This window comes from Falco biarmicus, chromosome 7 (assembly GCF_023638135.1).
Source record: "Falco biarmicus isolate bFalBia1 chromosome 7, bFalBia1.pri, whole genome shotgun sequence".
Taxonomy (NCBI): domain Eukaryota; kingdom Metazoa; phylum Chordata; class Aves; order Falconiformes; family Falconidae; genus Falco; species Falco biarmicus.
The window spans coordinates 68,444,833-68,463,483 of record NC_079294.1 but is presented as its reverse complement, the minus strand read 5'-3'; the positions used below and the strand labels follow the sequence as shown (position 1 = coordinate 68,463,483).

At 43.2% G+C, this 18,651-nt stretch overlaps 1 protein-coding gene across 2 annotated transcripts in view; it reads right to left on the bottom strand.

Annotated features, from left to right (window-relative positions):
- SMAD3 (SMAD family member 3) overlaps nt 1-10,842 on the bottom strand; it is an 80,412-nt gene extending 69,570 nt beyond the window's left edge. The window contains exon 1 of one of the 2 annotated variants that reach the window (XM_056344966.1): nt 10,153-10,842. In XM_056344966.1, coding sequence (XP_056200941.1) covers nt 10,153-10,358 — 206 coding nt within the window. In that variant the 5' untranslated portion in view covers nt 10,359-10,842. Of the gene's footprint in view, nt 1-635; nt 789-10,152 lie in introns of those variants that run through there. The other variant, XM_056344969.1, reaches the window with a different exon arrangement.
- Nucleotides 10,843-18,651: the final 7,809 nt, after the last annotated feature.

The window sequence follows — 18,651 nt, the reverse complement described above, 5'->3', positions numbered from 1 at the left end:
CAGTCTTCCCTAACCACGATATACATTCCTTATGCAGTAATCCACAACTGAAAACACACCTTAACTCAGTTATGACTGCAAAAAACAAATATGTAATTGTAACTCTACAGATGAACTTTCAGCCTATAGTTCCACCAAACAAGCAAAACCAGATTTGGGAAAAAGCTTCAATGATCAGCTGTCTGCCTACACACAAGTTATTTATGGCATCTAATTCAGCGCAAAGCTTAAGACAGTTTGCAGACCGCCAGCAGACTTTTACTGGAGACAGAAATCAGCTATAAAGTAGTATTAGCTTTGATAATCAGACAGTAATTATCTACTTCTGGAAAAAAAATACATTTAGTTATTTTGTAATGCTTGTTTCTGATGCAGTGATTTCAAATCAGCTGACTTCCACTTTCTACCATTCTAACAGTCATTTTCTGCAAAAACTCCACTGGCTGGGGAAAAAAAAAAAAAAGCCATAAGATTTTGAACAGAGAACAATAACATTAAACAGGCCAATAAGACAGGTTTAACTTACGGTGAAACTTATGTTAAGTCAGGTAAATTTAGGCCCAAGAAGCAGATATGGAAAAAGATTACCCAAATTGTATGCAAGTTTCACCATTCCAAGCCCATGAAACTCTCACCAGGTAATTAATCCAGGGTCTCCAGAGTTCACTGGAGTTTTGCTTGAAGGTTCCAGGCCAAGATCAATAAATATTCTAGACCTTTCCTCCAACAGGCTGCTGACTGTGGAAGGGTAGGTGTCATTAGCAGACCTCGTGCTCTTCTGCGTTCAAGGCCTATAATTGTGGGTGGGCTTTATCTAGGCCATGCAAGAGGAAACTCTGCTCCTTCCTGTATTTGTATAGCTGTGTAGCAGGGGAGGTGGGAAGGGGGCTCAGGGAGAAGTACATTAGTACATTATAAAGGCTTCACCATCAGTATGCAAGTTGGTTAAAAAAAGAGAGAGAAAGAAAGACAAAAAATCCACAGTGAGAATAGCCAAATGCCGCCTTCTGCACAGGCACAGGATCAGAAGCCAGCGCCAATGGCAAACCCACTGCCAGTGTCATCTCAGCTACAAAACATGGAGGGCCTCTGCCAAGCCACACCAATGCCCATCAGAAAACCCTCAATGAAACAAGAGCGAGAACTCCTCCAAAAACAAAATGTTTTGCAGAGAAGTATCGTTTTCAATAAACTTCCAGCTCGATCCTGCCTGGCTTCCCACCAGATTTCCAGCCCAGGGCTGACAAGTCCTGTGGGACTGGAGCCCTCTGGTCCCACAGACTCCGAGGCCAGGCTTCAAGTCCTGAAAAGAAGAACCCACAGAAGCCCCAAACCCCCTAAATTTAAAAGAGGAAAATTTACAATATTCAACCTACAAACACCTCTACTTTCCATTTTCAGTTCACTGCTTCCTTGTGTTGGCCTCGCTCTCCTTTCTCTTGCATGTAAATCAAAAGTAAATTTACTAAAATCCATGTAATTACATAAATGCAAAAAGAGTGGGAAAACATCCAGACTCCAGCTGCTTGTTAGCCTTTCTTTTAGGCAAAGAGTGCTTTTTAAACTCTGATAAAATTTTTCAGATACTGTTACATGTCTGCTACAAATTGACTATGCATCTGACTGAAGGGGAACAACAATTTGTTCAACAAATAATGATAAGAAAAGGACCTTCCTGTATAGTTCCACATGTATGGAAACCACAGACTTTGCATCCCTATGAAAAAACCCACATTTGGTCTTTCCGAGTATAACAAAACTAAAGGTGCTTGTAGTTGGGTCTTTGTCTTCCCACACAGCAACACTTAAATCCAGTTATGAAGGGAGAGGAAATCTGGGGAAGATGGTGTTCTCTAGCTGTTAAGTAGATAAAGTAACAACAGTTGCACATTCAACACAAAAACAAAGAGGCATTCTCATGTTCCATAGATGTCTTCTACTAAGCCCAATATTTTTGTGAACTTTAACTGTTCTACATCTGTGAAGAGTAAGTGAATTTCTCTTTTCATGTTCAAGCAACTAGAACAGGAAGGACAAAGTTTTTCCTCTTTTAATGTGAAAAAAAGAAGAGTCAGTATCGGTATCCATCATTCAACCAATGATGGCTGCTACTTCACCACAAAGGAGGAAATTTTTGTTTTGACTTCCTTTTGTAAAAAGATTACATTATGATTAATGAACAGCACCAATTCAAAGATACTCTCCAGCTTTTCCTAAGCAAAAGCTTAATAAGCTATTTCCTAAGCAAAAGCTTAATAAATTTTTCAGACCAGATAACTAAAAATTACAAAGAGAGCTAAGGATAGTCCACTTAATACCTTGACCCTGAAACTTTCCTTCCTGAGGACCCCAAAGCCTGGAGGAAGCAAGGGCCCCAGGCCGACAGACTGACTCTCCTGACACCTTGTCCCCTGCAATCTTCTCTCCAGGATTCACACACCTGACTTTTCATAAACTGATGCATATTCCTCCGCAGATCGAAAAGCTAATGCTCCCATTCACGGGGTCAGGCACACAGACCATCTGTTGTGAGTGTGCAAATGCCCTAAGGCAAGGCAGGCACACACAGAGCCCAGTCACACGGCTAACCAAAACCTGCAGCTTCTTTGCCCTCATACCCTCAGTGCTGAACTGAAAAGGTGTGTCTAGTGACAAATGAAATACATCAAGATCACTTAGTCACCTTTCCTAGACTTACACAGGTTACATTTCTAAATAGGTAGGTTTTACTGGATTTTTAAACACATTCTCTCAGGCTTACCAATGAGATTTATAATTTCATCACGTCTTCCACAGCAACAGCAGCTCCTAATACTTTAAAAATGCAATCAAATTCAATCCTCATAGAATAGCAAAATTCCAAACACAAGTAGGTTGAAAATCAAAACAACTACCATTTTTTCCCCATGCTTCCCAGTGGCCTTTCTGCAGTGCTCCTATCAGCTGACATCTGCTACTTCAGAAGCACACTCTTGATGTAAGCAAGGCCAGTATCAGCACTCATGTGGAGATTCCCCACTGCCAAGAAAGGAATGACAGTTCAATACTTGGAGCAACTGCTGGGGCACTCAATCCCACAGATTTCCTGACCTACTCATTTTGAATGACCTGAAGTATGTCTGCCCCGCACATAGCCATGTATGATAGAGAAACCTATCTTCTCACTAAATGAGCAAATCTGGATATCCAAAACAGTGTAGCTACAGCAGCTTATGTTTAACAGGCTTCTTAGCTGACGATGAAGATTTCCCATCCTGGAGCTCACACGATTTCTGGGTGATCCTCTAAAAAGCAAGGGGTTACTGTTTCTTACTTGGCTGGGCTCTTCTGAAGAGAAGGGTTACCTTTTTCTTTTTTCTTTTCTTTCTTTTGTTTTTAATGAGGCTCCTCTTACTATGCATAAGTTCCTGCTCACATTTGTGACCTATGTTTCTAAAGGATCAAGCCTTTAATACAGAAAGAGTGAGCTCTGGCTTTTTATTCTGTTTCTACAGAGCCACAGCACCAGTAGCAATCAAACTCTCCTGCTTGCCTAAGGGCAAGTCCCACCGTTCTGACAGCTATGGTAAAGAGATGAGTGCTAGATGAGTGCGCAAATGAGGATCAGGTCTAAAAGGCTTCAAAACATCTTTAAAAGCAGTATTAACTGCAACAATTGACACATTATTGTCTCTTCAGTTACACAGAAAGTTGTGCTAACAGTGACAAGTACAAGAGCCCAATTATTAACAACTTCCTTGTCTTTATGCTTGGACTCTAGTCGCATGTAACAGAACGTAATTAGCAAACATTTGCTAAGCTTGGTGGAGTCGGCCTACTAGAACTAGAGTGTCTGGACAAGAACCTCTGCCCTGTCTTTATTCCCCTAGCTCCTGTCTGCTCTCTTCACTGCCAATCAACACAATCAGCTTTGGACTGGAAAAAGCTTTTTACACAACACATCAAGGCAGACAAGGACAAAAGTTAATTAGGACTATTCATAAGCTTTACTGGAAGAGAGTGCGGCATCCCATCCCTGAAAATTTAATTGCACTCAATAGAGGAAAGCTAGAAATAATAATAATAATACAAAAAATAAAAAATGGAAAAAGATAATTTGGGAATAAAATCTGATTTCAATTTAATTCAAGCACTGTTTGGCCCTATTTATTGCAAGAAGTAGTTCATCCAGGATAACAGCATTACTGTGCATCTAACAGCATTAGAAGCTCCTAATAAATTAACAAGTGAAAATTAATAGCTGCTCAGTCCATTAAATCTTGTTAATTTTATTTTTGTTGCAATAATATAGCAATCACAAGTTTACATTATTAAACCAATATTTATTAGAAGAACTCATTTTAATTGGATCCCTGATGTGATAATCCTGTACAGTATGTATTTCTTGATTTCATCATTTTTTTGCATTTATTTCTCATTATATTTAAATGACTGCAATGTTCAGGGTCTTTTCCTAATACTATAAAAGTTAAGCAACCATTTTAAACATTTTATTTCACAAAGATTCAACACTTACTACACAATATAATGAGAATCTCATGAGTCCTTTCAGAAACTATTTTAAATATTTTAGTCTCTTGGGAAAGGGGAGAAGAAAAAATAAAGACAAGCTCTATGAATATTTGAAAACATCTCAACAAATGGTAAAATACATATTTTCCCCTTAGCCCATCAATGTTCTATACAAACACTGCTGTGTTGTCTTTCAAGTCAAGAGGAGTTTTACCACTGTTCTAATGCAAAATGTTAGCTGGCCCGCCCATCTCAGTAAAAAAGATAATTATATATATTGACAAAAGGTTTTGATTTGTATTGGCTGCTGACAGACAGATTACAAATTTGACAAGACATCTTACTAAGGGCTGGGTCTGCCGTGCTGATCCAGCAGCAGCTACTTTGAAGGAAGAGGCTGCAATGCTGGGCAATGCTTTCTCCCAACCTCCGTCCTTTCATCAGTTCCTTCATCTCTGCCAACATAACTGAATGCATAGTTGCTCCCTCACTGTTGTATCAGTATCATTATCTGAACAGTAGCTTTTTGTTGCTTAAAATGGCATAGTGTGGACTAAAAGTCAACTACACACGCTATTATCCAGGTGAATGTAAGAGGCAGTAACTCTGATGCAAGGGTGGGGAGAAGAATTTGGAGGGGCTGTGGGGAGGAGAAACCTCTGTGTCTGAAGAGGGTGGGGGCTGACCTTTGGGGAGATGGAAAGGGGGAAGATGAGAAAGGTACTGCCGGTCAGGTGGGACTGCAAGCAGAAAGGACACCTGATTGAAGGCCTACATATGCTAACTGTATTTTCACCTTTAGACTCGATCTGCAAAGTCATACAACCACAAAAGCTAGTTACAAAGAGGCTTGTAAAGCCATGCCTATCCTGCAGCTATCACCGCAACAGCTAAACTAGCTCATGTGGGTACAGCTAGCAGCACATTTGTGCCAGCACAAAGGTTAGGACAGGACTGCCCACAAAGCTAGGTCAGTACTGAGGTTAGCAGACACAGTTTTGTAGCAGTAAAATTGCTGGCAACGGGGAGCTAACAAGTATAATGGCCGCTAGACTGTTTGCACACAGGGATGGTACTGTAACCATCTCCAGTGCGCTACTGTTAGGTCAATTTAAAGTGCAGACACTCTTAAACAAAGCTATGCAATATTAAAGCTCCTCACACACAGGGACAGGACAAACTGAAAACAAGGTAGTTTAAAAATGGCATTAAAAAATATACAACTATGTGCATGGACACACAAAACCATGATTGGCCCTTTGCTTAGTTCTGAAACAGATGGCCACCAGTCTCAAAAGAAGAATATAGTTCATGGTCTTGCAGACAGCCTCTGACACTTACTATATTTATGTTTTTCATATTTCCCTGGTATCAAGGCAATCCTAAGAACACGGTCAATTCTAGTGTGTGGTCAACTAGTAACACAACAAATGGTATGCTTACACCCAAGATGTTCCTGAAATCACTTATGTATTACCCCTGGTTTTCCCGACCAAAATGTAAATCATGTAAAGAACACCTTGTTCAGCTGCTTTTAAGAAGTGTATGTGCCATGTTTCCATTGCAGTTGGTACGTTCTGTCCTTATCAGATGAGTTCCAGAAGAAATAACACCCACTTCTCTTCAAAACTATTTTCTAAATTAAAAAAAACACCACTTAAAAGAAGGTGTTCCTTACATACAAGAATCCTGGCTCCCCTAAAACCACTGGCGATACAAAAAAAATAAATACAGTAGTAGGTTCAAAAGAGAAATATGCATATGCATATGAAAATATATTACAAAATGTCATGAGATTTATGTCTTAATATATGTAGTACCACTAAAGCTCTCGAAACAAAGCATTTACTATCTTATCCTGTATTGCACAGCTTTTAGAAATTACTAGGTGCTCATCAAACATTCCTGGCTTCTGCAGTTCGGACCCCTATATAGGTTAAGAGTTAAACACTCATCACAGTTCAGCCTAATGCAATTAATTTCTAGAGTAAAATGCCGACGGTTTGTGAGGTGCACAGTACGGCCTCTCTTCAGATCAGGAATGGTATTAGAAACTCACTGCTTTTATCCCAAGGATGAAGTCCATGGGGTTCTGCAGGTATGTAGTAATGTCAGCTGCAGACTTTGCTGCCATCAGATTCCATGCTTACCATGCTTTTTGGTCTCAGAAGTGAATAGAGCCATCAAAAATTAAAAAAAAACCTGATGGCAGCTGGAGTAGACCTAAGCTTGCTGTCACAGCAAAGCAGAGAGGCTGCAAACTCAGACACCTGGCTGTGCTGGGGTATGTGCTAATGGCACACTACCCTCAAGCTTGTGTGGAAAGTGGTAAAAATGCCCATCCTTAAAGATGGGTTTTCAAAATCAACATAGCTGCTACAAAGGATGTATCCTAATGGGCGAAAGAATGTGTGTTTTCAACTTCTATCTCTGAATACAGCATGAAAAATGGTCTTACTGCCATGCAGACTCAGCTTGCTACAACACACTTAGGTCAGCTCCTGACACTGAAGCTCACCAGCTTAGTGCTCAGAGGTTTAACGGCAGCTCCCTTCTGGAGCAGGACGGACTTTGGCAGCCATGCATCAGATGAGGGAGGGAGGAAGGTCCTCTGAACAAGCCATTCTGTTGAGCACTAGTAACTGTGGCACAAGAAACAATCATATGGTCTGAGACTGGTAGGTTTTTCAGGTGGAAATTACTTTCTGCTCCAGCAGAAAAAAAACAAGAAGTAAAAATCCTGCCAGCAGAGTGTTACACTGGAAGGTCTCTCCAGCCTTCTGTTGTCTGCCACAGGTCCTTCCAACAGAAAACCTGGGGCATGAGGTGTCTGTCACATATCTTACAAATGGCGAACTCAGAAAAGTAATACACGCTGAACAAGTATACAAGCAAATAAAACTATTCATTGTTTAATAATCCATCATGTGATAGAATGTAGTATGTATATTTCCAGTTCCAAGTAGATAAAAGTGACAGCAGGAATAAATTTGGTATTCTAATTCCTTAGCCCTACAACAAAAAAAATTTTTTCTTGTTCTTTCTAAAAACAATCCCACCTGATCACTACAGGAATTTGCTGTGTAGCCCTTATTCCCATGAGCAATGTTTCTGCAAAGCTCAAGCACTTTTACATCTGAAACTTGCTTCGTCTCATGGATACAACAGCTAATTTTGGACTTACCCTACTCCTGCTGGGCCAGAGTCATCACTGGCATAGCTCCACTGTAATTCAGTCTACTGATGCATTACAGACAATGCACAACATGATCTAATCCTAAATGATGATTTTCCCCCCTTTTTCCCCCTCCCAACATACTTCACTAAAAAGTAAAATGATATAAGTAGAATTATTCAAAAAGAACAAACAAACTAACTAAAAACCACACTAAAATTGTCTTGATAACACTAATTTCAAGTGACATGATAACCAGATTCACAGATACATTAGGACAAACGGCATAGTCCTGAGAAGACACAGCTCTTAAAGTCACAAGGCCTGGTTATAGTTCCAGCTCTGCCACTTCTACACAAGCTGTTTCACATTTCCACACCATTCCCCAATCTCTGATATATAGATATTAACCTCTCAGTATACTGCTGCAGAAGGTCCAGCACAGACTAACCTAACCACACTCATTTGGATCTCTGTAATATACATACTAAACAACAATAAAAGTACATATAAAGTGTCATGTTTAAAAACTTAGTACCAAGGCATAAGGAGCTACCATCAAAATATGCTGACACTTGGCCCACACCAAGGTTTAAGATCTGCAGGCTCCAAGCTCTGTGTCCTAAATGAACATGAAATGTTTTAATTTTTGTACGGATTTTCTTTAAGTGAGCAAGGTCTAGGAGAAACAGAAACTCACTTCTGTATGGCAGGAACAGCCAGGGCAGTCTTTGGACATGATAATATTTATGACTTGTGATATCTGCTTGTGCTGTCACTTATTTCCAAGCTTTAAAGTTCTTTTTCTAAATTAAAGCACTGTTACTCCAGCCATCTCTTTGCTTCCTTTGAATTATAAAATATAAGAACCTTCCTCCCCTATCTAAACCACCCTGTTACTAGTAAAAGAAGTACCAAGAAGCTTCACACTCTGCTCCCTAACAGGTCAGCAACAGCTAGACACAATACCCAGGTCCCATCAGCAGGGCTGCTCAAGCAAATTTTCTTCTTTTGAAATGGTTAAGTATTTCAGGGAAGCGGTTTAAATAAGGTATCATGTATGTGGAAAGCACACTGCTTACCACTTACCAAGAATTCTAAAATAAATGTTTTAAGGCATGTTTATCGGGTGGTAGCTCTACAGTTTTTGATTGCTGTTTCAAATAGGCAAAGCCAGAGTAACTAACAAAGGCTGAGGTGTCTATTTGTATTACTGGCCAAAATCTTTGCCACAGTCATTCAACCACCAAAAAGATAAGGAGACTTTATTTTTCCTTTAAAGAAACACAATAGTTGTTGGAAGAAAATTTTAGGAGTTCCAAATATCCACATTTCTACGCTACTTGCTTCACTTTTTCATCCAACAGATGCTGCTTTGTATTAGCTACTGCATATTAAATCATTCTGACAACCAAGAAAGCATACATTTGTTTGCGCAAGAGAGAAGCATGAATACACACACACAGAGATATCTTCTCACGCAGAAGCATACAATTATGGAGCATTCAAATATTTGGGATGAACTTTGGCCTTTGTTTTTAAAAAAAAAAGTATCCTCAAACAACAATCAGTAATAGAATCAGCAGTCATCTGGCTGAGCTCACAGAAATCAACAGATCTTCAGTAATAAAACACCACTTGTGGCCAGCTATCTGGAAGTTACTCAGAAAATTTTTCTTAGATGGGCCACTTACATACACGTCTTTTATGATTTATAATGGTCTTATGGTTCGATCTCAGAACGGAGGCTAAAAATAAAATCTACGTTAATTCAAAAACTGGGCGTAAAAATCAGTTATATTCACACTCACATGCTTTTTTTGCACTCCAAACAATCCCCTTCAGCTATGCCATTTGCATTCCCGATTTAAAAAGTAATTTGAAAACATATGCACAGCAGGGCTCTAAATCACCTCTTCACAGTAGTATCTGTCTAGCTAATATGGAAGAAACCAAGCAACCCAAACAAAACCATTTTCCTGACACATTAATCAAAAGAAAATCTTAATGTAGCAGTACTAGAGAACACGCTGAAAGTTTTGACAATGAGTGTCCACAGTAAGTATAACTGTAATCCAGAGCGTTTCCAACTTTTTTTTTTTTTTTTTAATCTCGGCTGGAGACATATTTCTCCCCTACATTCCCCTCTTACTTTCTTTCTCTCTTACTAGACAGTAATCCATATCTGTAGCCAGTTTGTTGGGGTTTGGGTTTTTTTAACTATATATAGAGCCAGGATAGAGCATGCAGGAGCGGACTAACACTGCACCGAAGTGCAGCGGGGCTGGAAAGCAAAACAAGTCCTCTAGCAGGCTGTGCCAGAGCACGCCGAGCCCCCGGGCAGGGGGCTGCTACCGAGGGGCCTCCGAGAACCCCGCGGCCGCCCCCTGCCGCGGGGGTAGGCGGGCGGGGGGCTGCTGTGCCCTTCGTTCTGTGTGCTCCCCGCCGCCGCGCACCCGCTCTACCTGGGGATGGTGATGCACTTGGTGTTGATGTTCTGCGTGGTGATCGCCTTCTCCAGCTCGTCCAGCTGCCCCGTCTTCTTCAGCTTCTTCACCAGGCTCTTCACCGCCTTCTCGCACCATTTCTCCTCCTGCCCGTTCTGCTCCCCCTTCTTCCAGCCCAGGAGCCGCTTGACGATGGGGGGAGTGAAAGGCAGGATGGAGGACATGCTGGCTCGCCCGGCAGGGCCCCGCCGCTGGCTCCGCGCTCGCCCCACCGCCCCCCGCGCCGCTCCGCGCAGGCCCCGCCGCGCCGCGGGCAGCACAAAGCCCGGCCCCGGGCGGCGGTGGCCTGGCCTGGCCCGGCGCCGCGCTGCTCCGCCGGAGCCTCAGCGCCTCGGGCCCGCGGCACCAAACTTTGCCCGGAGTTCGCCGCCTCTCCCCAGCGGCGGCGGCGGCAGCTCCCTCCTCCCCCTCCTGCCCCGCTCTGTGTGCGCGGAGAGGCACCCACTCCAGCTCATTCCCAGTCTGTCTCTCATGCAAATTGCCTGCTGGCTGCCCCGGCCCGGCTTCCACCCCCTCCTTCCCTCCCAAACACGCTCACTCACGCCGCCGAGGGAGGGCGGGGAGGCGGCCGGCCCGCCGGGAACTCCGCTCCCCCTCCTCCCCGCCGCCGGCGGCCCCCGCGCTCCCGACAGAGGCCCCCGCTGCCCGGGCGGGACGGGGCGCTCGCTCGCTCTCTCCCTTTTCAATCTCCCTCCCTCCCTCCCTCCGCGCGGCCTTCCCGCCGCGAGCCCCCTCAGCGCAGGGCGGGAAGGTCCCCTCAGGGCCGCCGCGGCGGGAAGGCGCGTCCTCCCCCTGCGGCGCGGCTCTGCCCGCCCGCGCCTGGGCCCTCGCTCTCCCCGCAGCGCGGGGGGCTCGTCCTCCGCGGGGCCGGGGGCTCGCAGGGAGGGTTAGCGCGGGCGGGAGAGCCCAGAAGCAAGATAAAGAGCTGTGCCCAGGATACAGCCCAGCGAGGGGGAGGCCGCAAAAATAAACACGAGTGACAGAGTGCCCCTCGGCGAGGGGAAGGGACGGAGGGCCCTGGGGCAGGGTGGGGTGCATGCGGCCCTTGCCGCTGCCGTTTGCGCTGTGGAAAGGCGTGTTTCCACACGGAGACAGTTTAACTCGACCTGGTCAGCCCTACTCAGACCATCAGCAGCTTTTGTTTCAACCCCTTTAATTTACTATTCCATTCCCTCATCTTTCCACCCTGAGCACCAGGTAGGTACCCAAATAATTTTTGCCCTGTATCAGGCACAAGTAACACCCTGGAGATGTTTACTACCAGACCTGGTCAGAAATTCTCAGAATATTTTTGTCAGAGGACAGCAGTTTGTTCACATCTAGGTACTTTGTAGAGATGCTTCGTATTTGGCTGACTCAGGGTGGCATCCAGGTAAATTTCTAGTTTCTCACTTTCCATCACTGGACAGACTTGGCTGTCACACTTCTCGGCCTCTACCATTGCCCCCCCTCCACACTGACAAGGAGCCCAGGCCCTAAAAACCATGTAAATACAAGGCACAGCTCCTCAGGGCTCCACTTCTGTGATAAACTACTCTCAAATGGCAGCCTGGCACACAGCCGGGGGCTGGGGCCACCTGCAGAGTCCCCAGGTGCCTCCACCGAGGCTAGTTCGAGTTTCTGAACTCTCAGCTGCTTCACAGCTCCTGACAGCAGCTGCCCAGGAACAAGGGCTGAACGTTTCAGGGGACCTGGCTCCCAAACTCTCAGGGTTTGAGCTGAGATATGCTTCCCAGTTTTCTCCATCCTATCAGAAGGGATGATGGTGAGCCCAAGTTTGGGAAGCCTCCGGGGCTGCTTGGCAGCTCCCAGACACGCAGGTTCTTGCCAACCCACATTCTCATATTCCAGGTTCCAGTGTAACCCAGTGAGGAGACTCCTCGAAAGCCGGCATCCAAAAACTTCCCATGCCTGCAGATTCGAAGCAGCCAGGCATACAGATTGCCTTGTGGCAAGTTAGGAACCTATGGGTTCAGACAGTGTCTGAGGCTCAGAGGCAACTGGCTTGGCTTTCACAGGGATTTAAAACAAACAGCATGTGTAATTCCAAATTGACAGTACCAAATTTTGAAATCTCAATATTGGATACAAATTAAATACTCCCTTCTCTTTACTTCCCCCCTCCCAGCATTCTTACATTATTCCCCAACATGCATTCCCTGAGTGTCTTGAATTTTGGAGGCTCACCACTGAAATTTTGGACTGTTGCCCTGACCCAGTTTTTGGCTCCCTCGGTTGAGATGCCTGAAGTAGAGAGATGTGGAACCTCTGTTGATGGTCCGAACATCATTTGAGGAAATAGTTCTTGAATATCTCTGAAACAATGCAAAAAAATTTTTGATACTAATTACACTGAAGTCAGGGTGCCTAAATTACTGACTCTTGCTAGTGGCATTGACTTGATGTATATTTGTGTTTTTCTGAAAAGGCCTAGTTCCTGGTAGCTGATCATTAGTTAAGAATCTGAACTTTCATTTAAAAACATTTTTTTTCACAACTTTAGGGAATAACCTGAATATGTGAACCAAGTGAAATAGAGATGGTGAAGTTAAACGCATTTTTAATGTAGAAATGACTACTTATTATAATTTTAAATGTGAAGTTGAAAGTAATTTTTTCTATTTTCCTAATTTTCCCAGCATATTTCACAATTAAAAGAAGCCCAGAAGAAAGCCAGAAGGATCTGTCTCAGACCTGGCAAATCAGTACTACATCAGGGTGACCTCCATGCAGATTTCTGTGGGGACCATACCCATTTCTTTCTAGCTGTTCTGGCTAGAAAATCGTGGGGACCGTTCCATACTTTTTTCATCCAGAAAGTTTGCAATAATACTCAAATCTCATCTCTACACTCAGAATTCATGCTCTGACCTCCATTCAGCAAGGCTTCCAGAATTTTCTGTACATATTAATGGGCTAATCTTCACTCTGTTACAGTCATATTGCAAGTGATCAGCTGGGTAAATTTGAATAAGGAGAAGGAGAGGAAGAGGTGAGTGTTTTGCTCACACTTGTACAGTGATTTAGTGGCAAAAGGTTGAGTAGAATTTGCTAAACACTAAACCAAACTGGGTCTCACTTGTTTACAATCTCATAAATGAGGTAGGCAGCAGATCTAAACTCTAGGCCACAGCAGCACTGAGAACATTACTAAAAACAAATAAACATTTGGTTTTGGGATGTAGAATAAGTTTTTAAGATTAGGGACATCACATTTTATGGAACAGCTTGTATGCCTGCTGGAGTTACCTGTCAGAATGAACTGTTCTATGAAAATATGACTTTATGAACCCCTAGACAGTAATCCTTTATTTCAGAGAGTTTTGGACACTCTCATAGTGGAAAAATTAACAGACAGGAAAAGACAGGACCATCCCAGTTTTGCATGGTCTGGATCCATTTGCTGGTTTACAAAATGCCTGACGTCTTGCAAGCCACCTCTAGGCAGAGTAAGTTTATTCATTTTGTTGTGATATTTTTTTTCTTTTCTTTTAAAAAATCATCATCTTTGTTTGTGTTTGTGGCATAGTACAGGTTCAGGGATTTCACTTACTGTAGGTTGCTCTTACTGAAAAATAAAGACATACATAGTCTGCAGCAACATGAGGAAACCATATACTTGGTTCATATACTTGAAGAAAAAAACCCATACCTTTTACAGCTATCTTGCATTTCTTAACCTTTTACTAATACACTAGCACCTTAACAATTACTAAAGAAATAATCTTTAAATACCTTGTTTATTAATAGGATCAATCAATGACTAGGAACAGAATTTAAACTTTACTTCCACAAAGAGAAAAATTGGGGTCTGATTCAGGAACAATATAAAATTAGCATGAGAAACAAGAAGGTGTTCACTGAAGCTCACACACACACATGTGTGCCTTCATTAGAAATATTTTTAACAGCTTCAGAGACTGAAGAATAGCTTCTATGCTTCAGTCTATGTTCCTTTTATATCTTTCAAGTAGTGAGAAGGGAGCGAGGGATTTTCAGGCAGGCACGAAGCCGGTTCCATCAGCTCCCGCCGCTCTCCCTGACACCCCTTGTGCAGGGGCGTGCTGGAACAGGCGGGCTGGAGGAAGCGTGGCCAGAGCACACTGTTCTCTGGCTACGCTCAGCCAACAGGCGGTTCTTCAGGGAGCCTGGTGCCTGCTGAAACAGCTCCCAGGCTGTCTTAACATGCAATTGTGGCTAGTTTGAAAATCAGGGAGTGGTTGAGAACCAGCTTCTAACGTACAGCCCCCATCCCTCTTTCGCTCACTGACTGAAATATTAAGTATAATTTCCTGTGTGGTCATTACCCGTATGCTGAAGAGCATTTCACAATGGCACTGGCCGAGACAGCAGAGCAGCAGGTGGGCAACCTGTGAAGTTCACAGCAGACAGGGATTTACTAGAACAGCTAAAAGAGCTGTGACCTCCTCAATTCCATTTGTTCTGCATTACGCAAGTAGCAGCCCCACTGAAGGGTGAGATAGGCAGCAGTGAAAACGAGATAATTTTAAATTCGGTTATATTCATATGCTAACTTGTAAATAAGGGCTATGACATTTAACTCTGAATCTATGTCACGTATAATATGCATAAACAAGGGAAAGTGTGGGAGCTTTCCTTGGTTAAGGTAATATATATATATATATATATGTAGAACAGCATTTATATGCAAGCAAACCTATCTTAATCACTCAGAACAAACCTACAGGAAAATAACTTTTGGTGTGAGTCACGAAAAAAGCAAGGTCATTCTAAGTTAATGTCTTCAGAGTTAACTTCAACGCTGTGAAATACACAGTTCAGGCAAATACTTTCAGGGTACAGCAATTATTCTTCTCTACATATGAGAAAACATACAATAAAAAGTTGCTTTGTTGAAAATTCATGATACTTAATACCCACAAGCTGATTCACCTGCATGTTCCAAGAGGCTTGGTAGCATAAAAATCACATGACCACCTCTAACCAAGGGTTGAGTTAATCCTGTCTATGCCTGTGGCAGTACCTCTTGCCTAAGGAAAAAATATGAGGCAGCAGCATGTCCAGAGCGATCTTTGTTCTAACGTACTTTCCACATTTTTGGCAATCGTTTGTGTAGGCACTCCTGAACTGGAGTTGACCTCCCCGGAGAGCCACGGATAGGCCATTCCTGCACTCCAAGACCTCTCTGCTTCTGACAGGTTTACAAGTGGCCTTCACTAGACCCCCATGTCCCATCTGGAACACAGAACAGAGCTACTCTAAAGAAGAACTGAAATTGTCCAGTGAAAATATATTACCTATAAGATTCCCTTGTTATTTATTTTACAGACTGGACAGTACTTGGTGACCACCCAGGAAGAGAAAGAGCAGTGTTGTGGTTAGGGCAGGTGAGTGCTTTGCTGGGAAACTGGAATATTCCCCTCCCCATCACAATGATCCCGTGTGATATGAGGCAACTTTCAGCCAAAACGGTGCATATTTTTTATGTGCACCGCACTCTCAGGAGGTCTGGCTGCTCCCCTGGGGTCGTGTCTGCAGCAGGGTGCACACAGCTGCACGGGAAGCTGCTGAGAGCTTTGCTTCAATAAAGCGGGACGTCGTGGTGGTCAGGGTCCTGAAGGACCTCCTTAAAAACACACATCTAGCAGGGTTTTGCAAATGGCAATCTTAATTCTGGGTTTCCCTGGTCATTGAAGGCTTGGCTTTGAAATACCTTATTATATGATAACTCTTAACATGGTTTACATGTGTCCAGTAAGTGATGGGAGATGGCAGTCAATAGCACGGAGGGTAGTTCTTTGGTTTGTTCTTTTTGTTTCATGAGAGACAATAAAGCATCTTGCTGGGGACGCTATGGCACCTTCCCCTACACAGCTCTCGGAAGACAGGAGAAGTGCACACAGGGACACAAAAGCCTCCTGAGGCTGAGCCCTTAGTTGAACCACAATCGCTTGGATAAGGCACGATCTAATCTTTACAAATGCGTTAACAGCCTGAAATTAATATGCTTTCAATTAACCTGGAGATAAAACTGTCTACTAGTATAGCCATCCACGAGGCTGTGCAGATATCCTGACGGCACGGAGTGAAGTATTTTCAACACCCGGGTCTGGGAGGAGGCAGCACCTGCAAACGCTCAGCACTGCCTAGACTTTGCATACAAGTAGCCGCCGTCAGGCTGTTGTTCAATGTGGCTGCATGTGCACACACATACAAACACTTGCCTGTTCGAAGACTTGAAACCTGAAATATTTTATTTTTTTAAAGTATGCTATGTCATTCAAATAAGATCCAAATTCTCAGTTACAGGAATTTTCTCCTTACAAGACATTTCTCTCCTCTGGTTGCTAGAGTGACTGAGGTCCACATAAAATTACGTGGATAGTCTCTTGTGGTCCAAAAAGCACCAGTAAAAAAGCTGCAGTCAGAAAAAAAGAAGGGAATAGGCCAGGCCCCAAAGCCCCAAACACAGGCTCGTTACAAGGTAACACAAAAACTCCAGCTCCCAGCCACAAGCATTTTATTTGAGATTCTTTTCCTATGTCCATATATGACTGTCTGTCCCTTCTGAATTCCTTGCTGTGTCTACACCCTTTGCCAGGGCACATCTGTTAAAAGTCTTCATTTTGGCTTTTGAAGTGGGCATTTTATATCCAGCTGAACTTTAGAAAGATCCTGAGCAAAGGCTTTTAACAAGTAAATATAAATATATTATTTTTATGAATAGGCCCCTGTTTTCACATGTTCCATTTGCAACGGCCTCTTGTCCACAACTGCTGGCATGTCAAACCCCCTACAGGAAGAATGCAGTTCTGGAGGAATACACTTTTCCTTGCTGTGCACAAGGGAGATTCTCAAAGAACATTTTAATGAAAAAAATCACCTGTAGTGCAGGGGGAAATCCCACAATTGTGCTGCAGTCTTGGGTAGCAGAAACGACCCTGGCCAATGCGCTAGAACTGACACACACACACACACACTCAGCACTATAGGGAGATCCTGATCCAGATTCGAACTGTGTGTCTCAGACACCGCCTGCTTGCTATAACATTTGTGCTGAGCCTGGGTAGAGCTTGAGGCTGCTTGTAACATACATCCATGCACAGACACATCACAGAACAAATGCTTTGGATCCCAGCCCTGCCTCACCAAAGTCAAGTAGGAGTTTACTAATTTCGATTACTGCAGAGTTGAGCCAGTAGTTTTTATGTGGTGGCTCCCTCTATATTAAAACCAAAATTTAAAGGCTGCTTACTCCTTCATTTTTGAGGTTTACTTAATTAAGACTTGCCATTACCCTCTTTTTTGTTTTAATTCTTTTAACCTGAAACGCAGTTGAGGCCCCACAAAGGGACTGTCATTCTCATCCATCAAAGAATCCTCTTTAAGGCAGCAGCAGCAAGGAGTGGCGTGGAATTATTTGCCCATGAATAATATGTTAATATTTATACATAGCTTGCTTAGATAAGAAAAACAACTTGAAGATTTATGGGAGAAGCTCTGTATGGCCATGCTTTGTGGAGCAACTTTTCAAGCTCCATGTAGTATCCCAAGTGTTGATTTTGCCTCCTGACAGTTTAATGTGTAACCCAAGAAAGTGCATTCTTCAGGGTAAAAAAAAAAAAAAATTACAAAGGAAAAAAAAATGTTAAACCACTACAATCTGCCTGCTCATCTTTTCTGCTGGGGATTTTGCTACATTTTGAAGAGAGCCCAGCCACATTAACATGGGGATCCTCAAACACAGCTCAACTGGAGAGTCTACAAGCTGTGCATGCACACACATACACCCCCCCCACCCCACCCCCCCAGGTTTGCTTTTTTCTCTAAGTCTTATTCTGTGTTCTTACTACTGCAAAAATGCAGCTTTGCTTTTTCATGAAGTTTTCATAAAGCTTGAGCCCTATTTAGGCCATAGGAATGGCACAGAAGGGGAAGCGAATCACAAAGAAACGCTCCTGCTCTGTGTGTGTGAGAGGAGGGATGTTTACTCGTTGTTTATTTATTCTGGGGGGAAATAAAGTGCTTTGTGTGAGGGCTCTTTGCTAGTGAGGCTGAAACACTCTCAGGGCCCTGCTAAAGCATTGCCAAGTCTGTCAGGAGAGAGGAAAGAAATCTGGGCAGACTGCCCTAAATTAAAACTGAACTCAAATCAAATTCAGTTTAAGCAGACAGTGTAGTACTTGCCATGAAGGCTAAAGGCAGACTTACCAACTCAAGCATTCAAAACTCCTGACTTAAGATCCTAGCATATCATCAAATGGGCTTGAAATTGTAGCAATTAAATTAAAATAATAATGTTGTTTCCTTTTTTTCTGCATCTCAAAGGGTTCATGTTTCCTACCTTGTCTTGGCCCACGTAGGAGGTGAAATGAAACAAAGGCTGAGGTTCTAATGCAATTACATGTTTCCAGGAGCTATGGGCTTTAAGAAACATCACCTGTGTGAGTCTTGCAGTGAACCTGTGAGGGGTAG